Source organism: Heloderma suspectum, chromosome 6 (genome assembly GCF_057233095.1).
Source record: "Heloderma suspectum isolate Gila_16-S chromosome 6, 16-S_ref, whole genome shotgun sequence".
Lineage (NCBI taxonomy): Eukaryota > Metazoa > Chordata > Lepidosauria > Squamata > Helodermatidae > Heloderma > Heloderma suspectum.
The window spans coordinates 126,950,304-126,962,261 of NC_139463.1; the positions used below are offsets into that span (position 1 = coordinate 126,950,304).

General features: G+C 51.8%; 1 protein-coding gene across 1 annotated transcript in view; it reads right to left on the bottom strand.

The window, feature by feature from the left end:
- The window catches only part of GRK1 (G protein-coupled receptor kinase 1), a 30,494-nt gene extending 18,922 nt beyond the window's left edge, over positions 1-11,572 (bottom strand). The window contains 1 exon segment of the mRNA XM_084806805.1: positions 10,883-11,572. Coding sequence (XP_084662931.1) covers positions 10,883-11,572 — 690 coding nt within the window.
- Between the last annotated feature and the right edge of the window lie 386 nt (positions 11,573-11,958).

Sequence of the window (11,958 nt, forward strand, 5' to 3'; positions counted from 1 at the left end):
TGATCATAGCAAACACTCTTTTCCAACAGCACAAGAGGCGACTCTACACATGGACATCACCAGATGGTCAATATCGAAATCAGATTGATTATGTCCTTTGCAGCCAAAGATGGAGAAGCTCCATACAGTCAGTAAAAACAAGACCTGGAGCTGACTGTGGCTCAGATCATGAGCTGCTTCTTGCAAAATTTCGTCTTAAATTGAAGAACGTCGGGAAAACCACTAAACCGTTCAGGTATGACCTAAATCATATCCCTGATGAATATACAGTGGAGGTGAGGAATAGATTTCAGGGATTAGACCTGATAGACAGAGTGCCTGAGGAACTATGGACGGAGGTCCGTAACATTGTTCAGGAGGCAGCAACGAAATCCATCCCAAAGAAAAAGAAATGCAAGAAAGCAAAGTGGCTGTCTGATGAGGCTTTACAAGTAGCTCACGATAGAAGGGAAGCGAAAAGCAAGGGAGAAAGGGGAAGATATACCCAACTGAATGCAGAGTTCCAGAGAGTAGCAAGGAGAGACAAGAAGGCCTTCTTAAATGAACAATGCAAAGAAATCGAGGAAAACAACAGAATGGGAAAGACTAGAGATCTCTTCAAGAAAATTGGAGATCTCAAGGGAACGTTTTGTGCAAAGACGGGCATGATAAAGGACAAAGAAGGCAGGGACCTAACAGAAGCAGATGAGATTAAGAAGAGGTGGCAAGAATACACAGAAGAACTATACAGGAAAGATCTGAATGTCCCTGATAGCCATGATAGTGCGGTCACTGAACTTGAGCCGGACATCCTCGAGAGTGAAGTCAAGTGGGCCTTAGGAAGCATTAGTAACAACAAAGCTAGCGGAGATGACAGTATTCCAGCCGAGCTATTTAAAATCCTAAAAGATGATGCTGTTAAAGTGCTGCATTCAATATGCCAACAAATCTGGAACACTCAACAGTGGCCACAAGACTGGAAAAGGTCAGTTTACATTCCAATTCCAAAGAAGGGCAACGCCAAAGAGTGTTCAAACTACCGCACAATTGCGCTCATTTCACATGCCAGCAAGGTGATGCTCAAAATCCTACAAGCTAGGCTTCAGCAGTATGTGAACCGAGAACTACCGGAAGTACAAGCGGGGTTTCAAAGAGGCAGAGGAACTAGAGATCAAATCGCCAACATTCGCTGCATCATGGAGAAAGCAAGAGAATTCCAGAAAAACGTCTATTTCTGCTTCATTGACTACGCTAAAGCCTTTGATTGTGTGGATCACAACAAACTGTGGCAAATTCTTAAAGTGATGGGAGTACCAGACCACCTTACCTGTCTCCTGAGAAACCTGTACGAGGGTCAAGAAGCAACAGTAAGAACCAGACATGGAACAACCGATTGGTTCAAAATTGGGAAAGGAGTACGACAAGGCTGCATATTGTCACCCTGCTTATTTAACTTCTATGCAGAGTACATCATGAGAAATGCCGGGTTGGATGAATCAGAGGTCGGAATTAAGATTGCTGGGAGAATTATCAACAACCTCCAATATGCAGACGATACCACCCTAATGGCAGAAAGCGAAGAGGATCTCAAGAGCCTCTTGTTGAGGGTGAAAGAGGAGAGTGGAAAAGCTGGTTTGAAACTCAACATTAAAAAAACGAAGATCATGGCATCTGGCCCCATCACTTCCTGGCATATAGAAGGGGAAGAAATGGAAGCAGTGACAGATTTTACTTTCTTGGGCTCCAAGATCACCGCAGACGGTGACTGTAGCCATGAAATTAAAAGACGCTTGCTCCTTGGGAGGAAAGCTATGGCCAACCTAGACAGCATAGTAAGAAGCAGAGACATCACCTTGCCGACAAAGGTCCGTCTAATCAAAGCTATGGTTTTCCCAGTAGTAATGTATGGCTGTGAGAGCTGGACTATAAGGAAGGCTGAGCGCTGAAGAATTGATGCTTTCGAACTGTGGTGCTGGAGAAGACTCTTACGAGTGCCCTGGACTGCAAGGAGGTCAAATCAGTCCATCCTAAAGGAAATCAACCCTGAGTGCTCATTGGAAGGACAGATAATGAAGCTGAAGCTCCAATATTTTGGCCACCTAATGCGAAGAGAAAACTCCCTGGAAAAGACCCTGATGCTGGGAAAGACTGAAGGCAAACGGAGAAGGGGACGGCAGAGGATGAGATGGCTAGATAGCATCAGGGATGCAATGAATATGAACTTGAGCACGCTCTGGGAGAGAGCGCAGGACAGGAAGGCCTGGCGTGCTATGGTCCATGGGGTCACGAAGAGTCGGACACGACTGAACGACTGAACAACAACAAGGGTTGGAAGGGGCCTATGAGACCGTCGAGTCCAACCCCCTGCTCAGTGCAGGAATCCAAGTCAGAGCATCCCTGACAGATGGCTGTCCAGCCTCATCTTGAACGCCTCCAGTGTGGGAGAGCCCGCCGCCTCCCTAGGGAATGGGTTCCTTGTCGTACTGCTCTAACACTCAGGAAGTTTCTCCTGATGTTCAGCCGGAATCTGGCTTCCTGTAACTTGAGCCCATGATTCCGTGTCCTGCACTCTGGGATGGAGAAGAGATCCTGGCCTTCCTCTCTGTGGCAACCTTTCAAGGACTTGAAGAGCGCTATCCTGTCTCCCCTCAGTCTTCTCTTCTCAAGGCTTAACATGCCCAGTTCTTTCAGTCTCTCCTCATAGGGCTTTGTTTCCAGTCCCCTGTTTATCTTCATTGCCCTCTTCTGAACCCATTCCAGTTTGTCTACATCCTTCTTAAAGTGTGGTGCCCAGAACTGGACACAGTACTCCAGATGAGGCCTAACCCATGCTGAGTAGAGGGGAACTAGGACTTCATGGGATTTGGAAGCTATACTTCTATTAATGCAGCCCAAAATAGTATTGGCCTTTTTTGCAGCCACATCACATTGTTGGCCCATATTCAGCTTGTGATCTACAACAATTTCAAGATCATTCTCGCTTGTAGTATTGTTGATCCAAGTATCTCCCATCTTGTAACTGTGCATTTGGTTTCTTTTTCCTAGGTGCAGAACTTGGCATTCATCCCCATTAAATGTCATTCTGTTGTTTTCTGCCCAGCACTCCAGTCTATCAACATCACTTTAAATTTTGTTTCCGTCTTCCAAGGTATTAGCTGTCCCGCCCAATTTTGTGTCATCTCCCAATCACCCACATCCATGTGTCTTGGACCTGTGTGGCATACACAGAAAGGGGATTTCTCTCTTTCCCACCCCAGGGCGATGTATCCACCCTTCCTACCCCAGTAACATCACATCAGCAGAGGCTCGCTGGCATCTCAAAGGGAGGCCTCCGTCCCTGATCTCGCCACCCTCCCAGCTGAGAAAGCGCTGATGCTGATTTGCTTTGACACCCCCTTTGCTGGACCTGCTGCCACGCCAAGTGAGCGCAGTTAAGTCGCAAGCTTCTTTAGGGGGAATAATTGGCTGGGAGGATTAGAATGGCGAATTTGCTTGGGCTGAAAATAATCCAGGGATGGGAGATGGCGGGTTACCCTGAACGTGGTGTGTGTGTGTGGGGAGGAGATGAGGTTGCGATGGGCCAGCTGTCCACGTGCATCACCACAGTGCATCCGGCCCGGAACAAGATAATGCACAGATGCACGCAGGGGACGTCCAACATTGCATGCCCGTTGGAATGCAGACGCAAGTGTACCGTCCGTTTGTGTCTCCGCCACGGCACACGTAGGACGACACGGGCGCACAGTGGTGAGAGAGCAACCATGGAACAGAGCACAAGGACAAGTTCACCTATACGGTAATGCAAACAGACAACCACAGAGTGCTCTTGCTTACGAGATGAGAGCCACATGCATGATTGCAGTTGTACCCACGATATAATGGCCCTAAGTGGTATTGTGGATTGCGCTGAGGCAACCCGTGTCATATTTTCTACAGGGACTTTGCATCCCCACTCTATCGGGTTGCTGGGAAGTTCTGTATATGCTCTATTCAGCCTTCCCCAACCTGGTACCCTCAAAATTTGTTGGACTACAGCACCCATCATTCTTAGGCCTCCATGTGCTGGCTGAGTAGCTGAAGGCCTAAGGACTGAGAATATTTTTTTACATCCTGGGGGAGCACAGAGATAATTTTGAGGTCAGTTTTTCCTCTCCTTACAGGGTGACATCCAAAGCCCATTGCTGTCAGGAGCGCACTAGCTGCCTCTTGCAGTCCCCACCAATAGCCAACTCAGGACACAGACGACGAGGAATTCTTTCCGAGACTTTATTCCTTTATTTATTTATTATTATTTTATTTATTTATTTATTTCATTTCTATACCGCCCAATAGCCGAAGCTCTCTGGGCGGTTCACAAAAACTAAAACCAAACAACACACAATAAAACAATTTAAAATATATAGAACATTTATTACTATTTATTTATTACTTTATGACTCTTTCAGAATACTGATCACTAGCGACTAAGCAAGGAACTGCACTGGGGAAATATAGCAGAGTAGCCTAAGCTCCAGGTAAGGCAGCTGGTCCCCATTTGAAGGAGAACCACGGGAAGACCCTGAACTTATGGGCTAGGGAGAGTTCCTCCCTCTTTCCCTTGGGTCCTCGGGATGTGACCGTTGTTTGCGTGCCAAACGAGCACTACGCCTCCTTTCGGCGCCCTCCATCTGTCGCCGCTCCCTGCATCTGCGCCGAGCATCCAGCAAGCCCCCCTCCAGCGCTCTCTCGCTGCCAGGGTCACTATCTCTCCCAGGAATGTTGGCAGGAGGAATCTCTGCCAGCTGCTGTGCCTGTGAGAGATGAGCGCTCTCCTCTCCCACGGATTGCTGTTCCTCCTCAGAATCAGAACTGCTCTGGGGCTCTATCGGCTCAGTTTCCACCCTGACACCATCCCTGCTCCCATGAGACCCGCCCTCGTGCTCCTCGCCTGGGGCCCCGGGTTTGTGGGGGTACAGCTGGTGGAAGTGCCTCAGCAGCAACAGAGCATGCACATTTTCCGTGGGTTCCCGGGGGGGGGAGAGCCAGGCAAAAAGCAACAGGGTTAATCTGGGCCATAATCTGGAAAGGCCCCATGCGGCGAGGCGCAAGCTTCCTTGAGGGCAAGTGAGAGGGGAGGTATTGGGTGTACAACCAAACCCAGTCCCCCAGTTGCAGAGACGGACACGGCTGGCGCCGCCGGTCCGCAGAGGCTTTGTAGGCTGTCTTGGCTTGCTCGAGGGAGTCCCGTAAGAGGTGGTGTACCGCTCGCAACTCCTCTAAAAAGTCATGGGCTGCTGGCACCGAAGAGGGAGCTAGGGTGGACGGGAAAGCCTTGGGGTGGTAACCAAAATTGGCAAAAATTGGGTGGAAGCATGGCAGGCATTGTTATAAGCAAATTCTGCGAGAGGCGGCAAGGAAAACCAGTCATCTTGCTGGTAGCTGACATAACAGCACAAATATTGCTCCAGAGTCGCATTGGTGCGCTTGGTCTGACCGTCCGTCTGTGGATGGTGGGCGGAGGAAAGACGGAGTGTCACATGGAGAAGCCCAAGTAGCTCCCTCCAGAAATGGGCAGTGAATTGGGCCCCCCTATCTGAAATGAGACCGTCGGGCCACCCGTGGAGCCGGAAAACATGTACCAAAAAAAGCTTCGTCATCTCCCTGGCTGGGCAACCCAGAGCAGGGGATGAAATGGGCCATCTTAGAAAACAAATCCACCACCATCAGAATAGTGGTCTTACCGTGTGAGCATGGCAAGTCAGTGATGAAGTCAAGGGAGAGCAGTTTCCAAGGTCCTGAGGGGGTAGGCAGGGGGTGAAACAAGCCTGTGGGCTTTCCTGAGGGGGCCTTCGCCTGCTGGCAGGTTGGGCAGGAGGCGACATAGGTCTTGACGTCCCGACACACATGAGGCCACCAAAAATCCCGCATCACTCCATGCAGGGTCTTGGCGAAGCCAAAATGCCCAGCGGTGGGGGAGTTGTGGCACTGATGGAGGACCTTCTTGCGGTGGGGTCTAGAAGGCACATAGACCCAGCTGGAATGGTAAAGCAGGCCACCTCACAAAGAGAAGGTGGTAGAGTGGGGGAGGCCAGAGACTAGCCCCAATTCCTCCACTTTTGTGCGGACAAAAGCATCCTGAGCCTATTCAGAGTGAATAAGTTCCTCCCAAGAGTGAGGCATCACAGCTGCCACCACGCTCTGGGGGGCAAGAATCAGAGAGGGGCGGGATTTCCCTCACCCCCCTGGCTGGAGGTCCGGCTTACGAGAAAGAGCATCTGCTTGTAGGTTGTCAGAGGCCTTCACATGGCAAATCTTAAGGTGGAACGGGGCGGGGGGGAAGCGACCACCTAATCTGCCACTGGTTTAAAGCACAGGCTGTCTGAAGATGTTCCAGGTTGTGATGGTTGGTTCTAACTTCGACTGGGTGCCGTGCCCCCTCCAGAAGATGACGCCAGGTCTCCAAAGCGGACTTGATGGCCAACAGTTCCTTCTCCGAGATGGTATAATTCCTCTCAGACATGTTCAGCTTCCTGGAGTGGTAGGCGCAGGGTTGCAACCCACCACCTGCCCGATCTGGCTGAAAAAGCACCGCCCCCACTGCAAAGTCAGAGGCATCAGTTTGCACTACAAAAGGCTTCCTCGGGTTGGGATGTAACAGGATCGGCTCAGAACTAAAAAGCTTCTTAAGTTCCTCGAAAGCCTGTTGGGCAGATGCCGTCCAGTAAAAAGCAGATTTCCTGCCCTTAAGGAGGTCCGTGAGAGGAGATGTCAGCCGAGCAAAGCTGGGCAGGAACTTTCTGTAAAATTAGCAAACCCTAGAAAACGTTGCAAGTCCTTCTTGGTGGATGGAGCCTGCCAAGAGATGACAGCCTGGACCTTTGCAGGATCCATCCTGATACCGTCAGCTGAGATAATGTAGCCAAGATAGTCCAAAGAGGTTAGGTCAAACGCACATTTCTCCAGCTTGGCATAAAGATGGTGCTCATGGAGGCGCTGGAGGACAGCAGAGACATGGTGCTGATGGGCGTGGGGGTCCTCAGAAAATATAAGTAAATCATCGAGATACACAATGCGGAAAGTGTCCAAATAGTGCCGGAAGATGGCATTCATAAAACGTGGAAACGTGGGGAGGGGGGCGCAGGCGAGCCCAAATGGCATCACTAGATATTTATACGCTCCATACCGGGTGCCGAAACAGGTCTTCCACTCATCCCCCTCCCGGATGCGAATCAGATTGTAGGCGCCACTCAGGTCCAACTTTGTGAAAATCTTGGTTCGCCCCAGGCGCTCCAGCATCTCTGGTATGAGGGGGAGGGGGTACTTGTCGGGGATCAAGACTGAATTCAATGCTCTGAAATCATGCACGGGGTAGAGTTCTCCCGATTTTTTACGCACAAACATGGTAGGGACGCAGGTGGGGGAGGAGGAGGGGCGAATGAAGCCACGTCTGAGGTTTGTGTCCAAAAACTCCCACAGAGCTCGAAGTTCCGGCTCCGACATCGAATACAGCCGGCCGGCGGGGATGGTCGCCCCAGGAATGAGGTTAATGGCACAGTCAAAAGGGCGGTGGTGGGGGGGAGCTGGTCGGCCTCCTCCTTGTCGAAAACATCCCGAAAAGCCGCATACTTCTCTGGGAGGATCATGGTAGCTGAAGAACTGCCAGAAGCAGATGAGGAGGGGGAGAAAAGGGTTAAGGCCTGGGCTGCGACTGGCGCCTGGTCGGGAGGCAATGCTCCTGGCAGTAGGGAGACGCAAACTCCACTTGCTGAAGCCCCCAAGAAATCTGAGGATTATGCTTAGAGAGCCAGGAAACACCCAGCACGATTGGGTATTGGGGAACCTTGGCCAAGTGAAACTGAATCTGCTCAACGTGGGACTGGGTGTGCAGAGTGAGCAGAGCTGTAATCCGGGTCACCGTCCCCAAAGAAAGAGGATGCCCATCAATGGTCTCCACTGCCAAGGGGGCAGGAAGAGGCAGGGTAGGAATCTTGTGGAAGAGAGCAAACGTTTCATCCATGAAACTGGTTGTAGCCCCAGAGTCCACTAAAGCTAGGTCCTCCACCCCACCCCACTGGGAGGAGTGGAGGTGAACATGCAATTGCAGGTGGGGGGGTTGCGGAAGGCACCCACCAGGTGGGGAACCGACCCCCACACTGGAGACCCCCAACAGGCTCAGGGAGCAGCCTAGTGAGGCCTGGGGATGAGGAGGAGGAGGAGGAAGAAGAAGAGGAGGGGGAGGCAGTGGGGCTGTGGGTCTAGCGTGGCAGGTTTTGGCGAAATGTCCCAGCTTTCCACACCGAAAGCATCGGCACTCCGTGCGCCGCCGCTCTAGTTCTTCCGGCAGCAGCGGGGCTTGGGTAGCTCCCAGCTGCATCGGGGTCTCCTCCACCCCCACCACAGGGGCAGGGGGTGGGGGAGGGGGCAGGAAATGTGGGGGAATGGGAGGAGGGAAATCTTGGCCCCGGCGCCCCGCCAGGTCTGCCGGCGCCCCTCCAGCCGACTATCTATCTGGAGGCAGGTCTGGATGAGGTCCTCCAAAGTAGACGGGCTAGGCGTGAGTGCCAACTCATCCAAGAGCTCGTCATTCAAACCATCCAAAAACTGAGCCACCAGTGCAGCATCATTCCACTGTAAATCCTGCATCAGCAAGTGAAAAGTTGTCGCGTAGCTGGAAACTGAGTCCTTGCCCTGCCTGAGGCGGCGAATCTCCCAAGAAGCTGTCTGTGTGCACAGGGGGTCACCGAAAAAAAAAGTAGGTTAATGATGAAGCCCACATGAACTTGTTTTGTCAGGAAATCCTCAGGTCGTAGGCACATGTACAGCTCCGATTGGGCCTGGAAAATCTGAAAAAGGCCTTTCTCACCAGAAAACGTCTCTGGCAGAGCTACCGGGCACTTGCGGCAGGGGGGAATCGGAGGTGGTGGGGGTTGAACCGCAGCTTGCAGACTCTGTATGGCAGTCGTCATCTGAGCCACTTGATCACGAAGAACCTGATTCTCTTGGGCGAGAGCTTGTACTGCCGAGTCCATGGCAGCCTCCAGAGGCAGTAGGAGCAGAGAGAGAAAAAAAAAGAGGAATGGGGACCAAGCTGTCAGGAGCGCCCTAGCTGCCTCTTGCAGTCCCCACCAATAGCCAACTCAGGACACAGACGACGAGGAATTCTTTCCGAGACTTTATTCCTTTATTACTTTATGACTCTTTCAGAATACTAATCACTAGCGACAAAGCAAGGAACAGCACTGGGGAAAAAATGCAGAGCAGCCTAAGCTCCAGATAAGGCAGTTGGTCCCCCTTTGAAGGAGAATCACTTGCAGACACTGAACTTACGGGATAGGGAGAGATCCTCCCTCTTTCCCTTGGGTCCTCAGGACGCAACCATTGTTTGCGCGCCAAGCGAGCACTACGCCTCCTTTCAGCGCCCTCCATCTGTCGCCGCTCCCTGCATCTGCGCCGAGCGTCCAGCAAGCCCCCCTCCAGCGCTCTCTCGCTGCCAGGGTCACTATCTCTCCCAGGAATGCTGGCAGGAGGAATCTCTGCCAGCTGCTGTACTTGTGAGAGATGAGCGAGCTCCTCTCCCACAGATTGCTGTTCTTCCTCAGAATCAGAACTGCTCTGGGGCTCTATGGGCTCAGTTTCCACCCTGAGAGTTGCACATGTAGGCCAAACAACTTTGTGAGGCAATCCTTCAAATAATCGGAAAAATAACTGAACATGGGAGCAGAGAAACGGTAAAAAGGATGTGTTCTCATCCATTTATACTAGCCTTCCCCAGCCTGGCACCCTCTGAAAATTTTGGACTACAATGCCCCTCATCTCCAGCCAGCATGGCCATTCTTTCTGGATAATGTCCACAGTAGGCCCAGGGCCCCTGTACTCTGTTACATCTGGTGACCCTAACTCAAATGGGTGGGAAGCTCACTTTTGTCCATGCACCCAGACTTATTCATAAAAGGACCAGAAGCTTCAACTCTACTTAGTGTGTGGAACAGAAGTGGAGCTAAAGTGAATTAAGGTCCTCTTCAACTTCTTTCTTCCTGCCGAAACCCGCCTCCCAACCTCTCTGTCAAGAGCTGCTGGGGTCTTTTGGCGTACTTGTAATTAGCCACTGAACTGCCTCTTGCAGTATCTGCCTAGCTAACCTAGCGCCCACCAGATGGGTTGGGCTACAACACCCATCATCCCCAGCCACCATGGCTGGGGTGCTGGGGGTTGTAGTCCAACCCGTCCAGAAAGCTGGTGAAGGAAACTGACTACCCTCAGGCCCTCAACTGACTTTAGCCACCCAGTCGGGTCACTGGATGCTCCTGGACAGGAAGGAGTATAAGAGGACTTCCTGTCCCATTTAAGCCTTGCTTGAGCAACAAGGTCTTCCTGAGTGCTGCTGTGGTCTTATATTCTTTCATCCTGGCCTCTGGCTTACTCCGCAGTCCTGCGTCCTGACTTGCTCTCCTGGTTCTGGCTTGCGTCTCCATCTGCCCTGTAATCCCGTCTTGTCCTTCAGTTCTGACTGTGGGCTGTGTTGTGTCACGGGTGCCGGTCCACCTGAGACTGCTGCCCATGGGCGGCTCAGCCCCAATGCACTCTCAAGGCTGAGCGTGGACCCCCCATCTCCACAATGGCACTGTGCAAGCTGGGAATCTGGTAGGAGGGGTGGGATTTGGCTCCCGTTTTAAACACGAGCACACAAGTTGCTAGACCTTTTGGCTGCAAAAAGAAAGGTTTGGAAACCTGTTGATAATGCCTGATGGAAAACTCAGATGCCGGGGTTGGGGGGGCTGAGTGAGCACGCCATCCAGGGGCCAACGGTTTCCACTGTGTTACTTGCGGCCCTTTCCGTGGCTAGCTCACACACCAGAATGCAGGATGCAAATCTATGCAATAATAAATAATGAAGTATACGCAGCAGCTGCAGCCATCACCTCACCTCATATCCTTGGCGTTTTTTGAGCCGTTTCTTGTTGAGGTGTTTGCTGGTGTACATCTTGCCAGTGGCCTTCATCTGGCAGGCATGCACCTCCCCAAACCCCCCTTTCCCCAGCACCCGGAAGTCCATGAACCACTCATCCGTCACACTCTGGGCCTCCAACCACTTGAACTGGAGGAAGTGGTAGAAATGGAGGCTCTCTTTGTACTTGCTGAGGGCGTTGTCTTTCAGGTACTTCAGCAGGTGCTGCTCAGATTCCTTGAAGAGGTCTCCATGTCCGTGCTTGGCATCTTCCTTCACTCTCATGATGGCCTTCTCCTAGAGGAAAGAGCAGAACTCCTTGGAGGCTGAGTCAAAGTACTTGTTGATACTTTGGGGGGCCTGCTGGGGTCGGTCAGCCTCCTCTGACGTGTTGTAGTCCTCTATGCTCTTCCACAGTCCGCCCGCCGCCTTGAACTCAGCCATCTCCTCCAGGAACTGCTGGAAGATCCTCTTTCCGATGGGCTGCCTCACGCAGATGAAGTTGAAGTCCAGGTTCAAAGAGTCCTTGAGGTGCTCACACTGGGTGATGTGTGGCAGCTTCAGTTTTGCCCGTATCTTCTTGTCCCTCCCTGAGAAAAGGTCACCATCTCCACGGGCCAACACATAGGCCGAGGTGGCTACCACCATCTCTAAGCCACCAATGTCCATGCTGACATGGCGTCACGTGTAAAGAAGGCATAGAAGATTCATTTCAGAGAGAAACTGCCTACCACCACCACTAATGCTGGACTAGATGGACGCTTGGCCTGATCCAGCATGGCTTTTCTTATGTTCTTATTCCAGCCTTCTCCATCCTGGTGTCCTCCAGATCCTGGTGACCTCCATCCTGGTGTCCTCCATGCTGGCTGGGAATTATGGGAGATGCAGTCCAACACATCTGGAGGGCACCAGGTTGGGTAAGGCTCCCCTATTCTAAATGTAGGGTTGAAATAGGGTTAGGGACCAGCCACCCATTAGCCACTCTGGTTCCCCCCCCCCCCGAGATTATGCACTGACCTTTTGTGGACTTTCCATGCTCTCCAGATGTGTTAGAC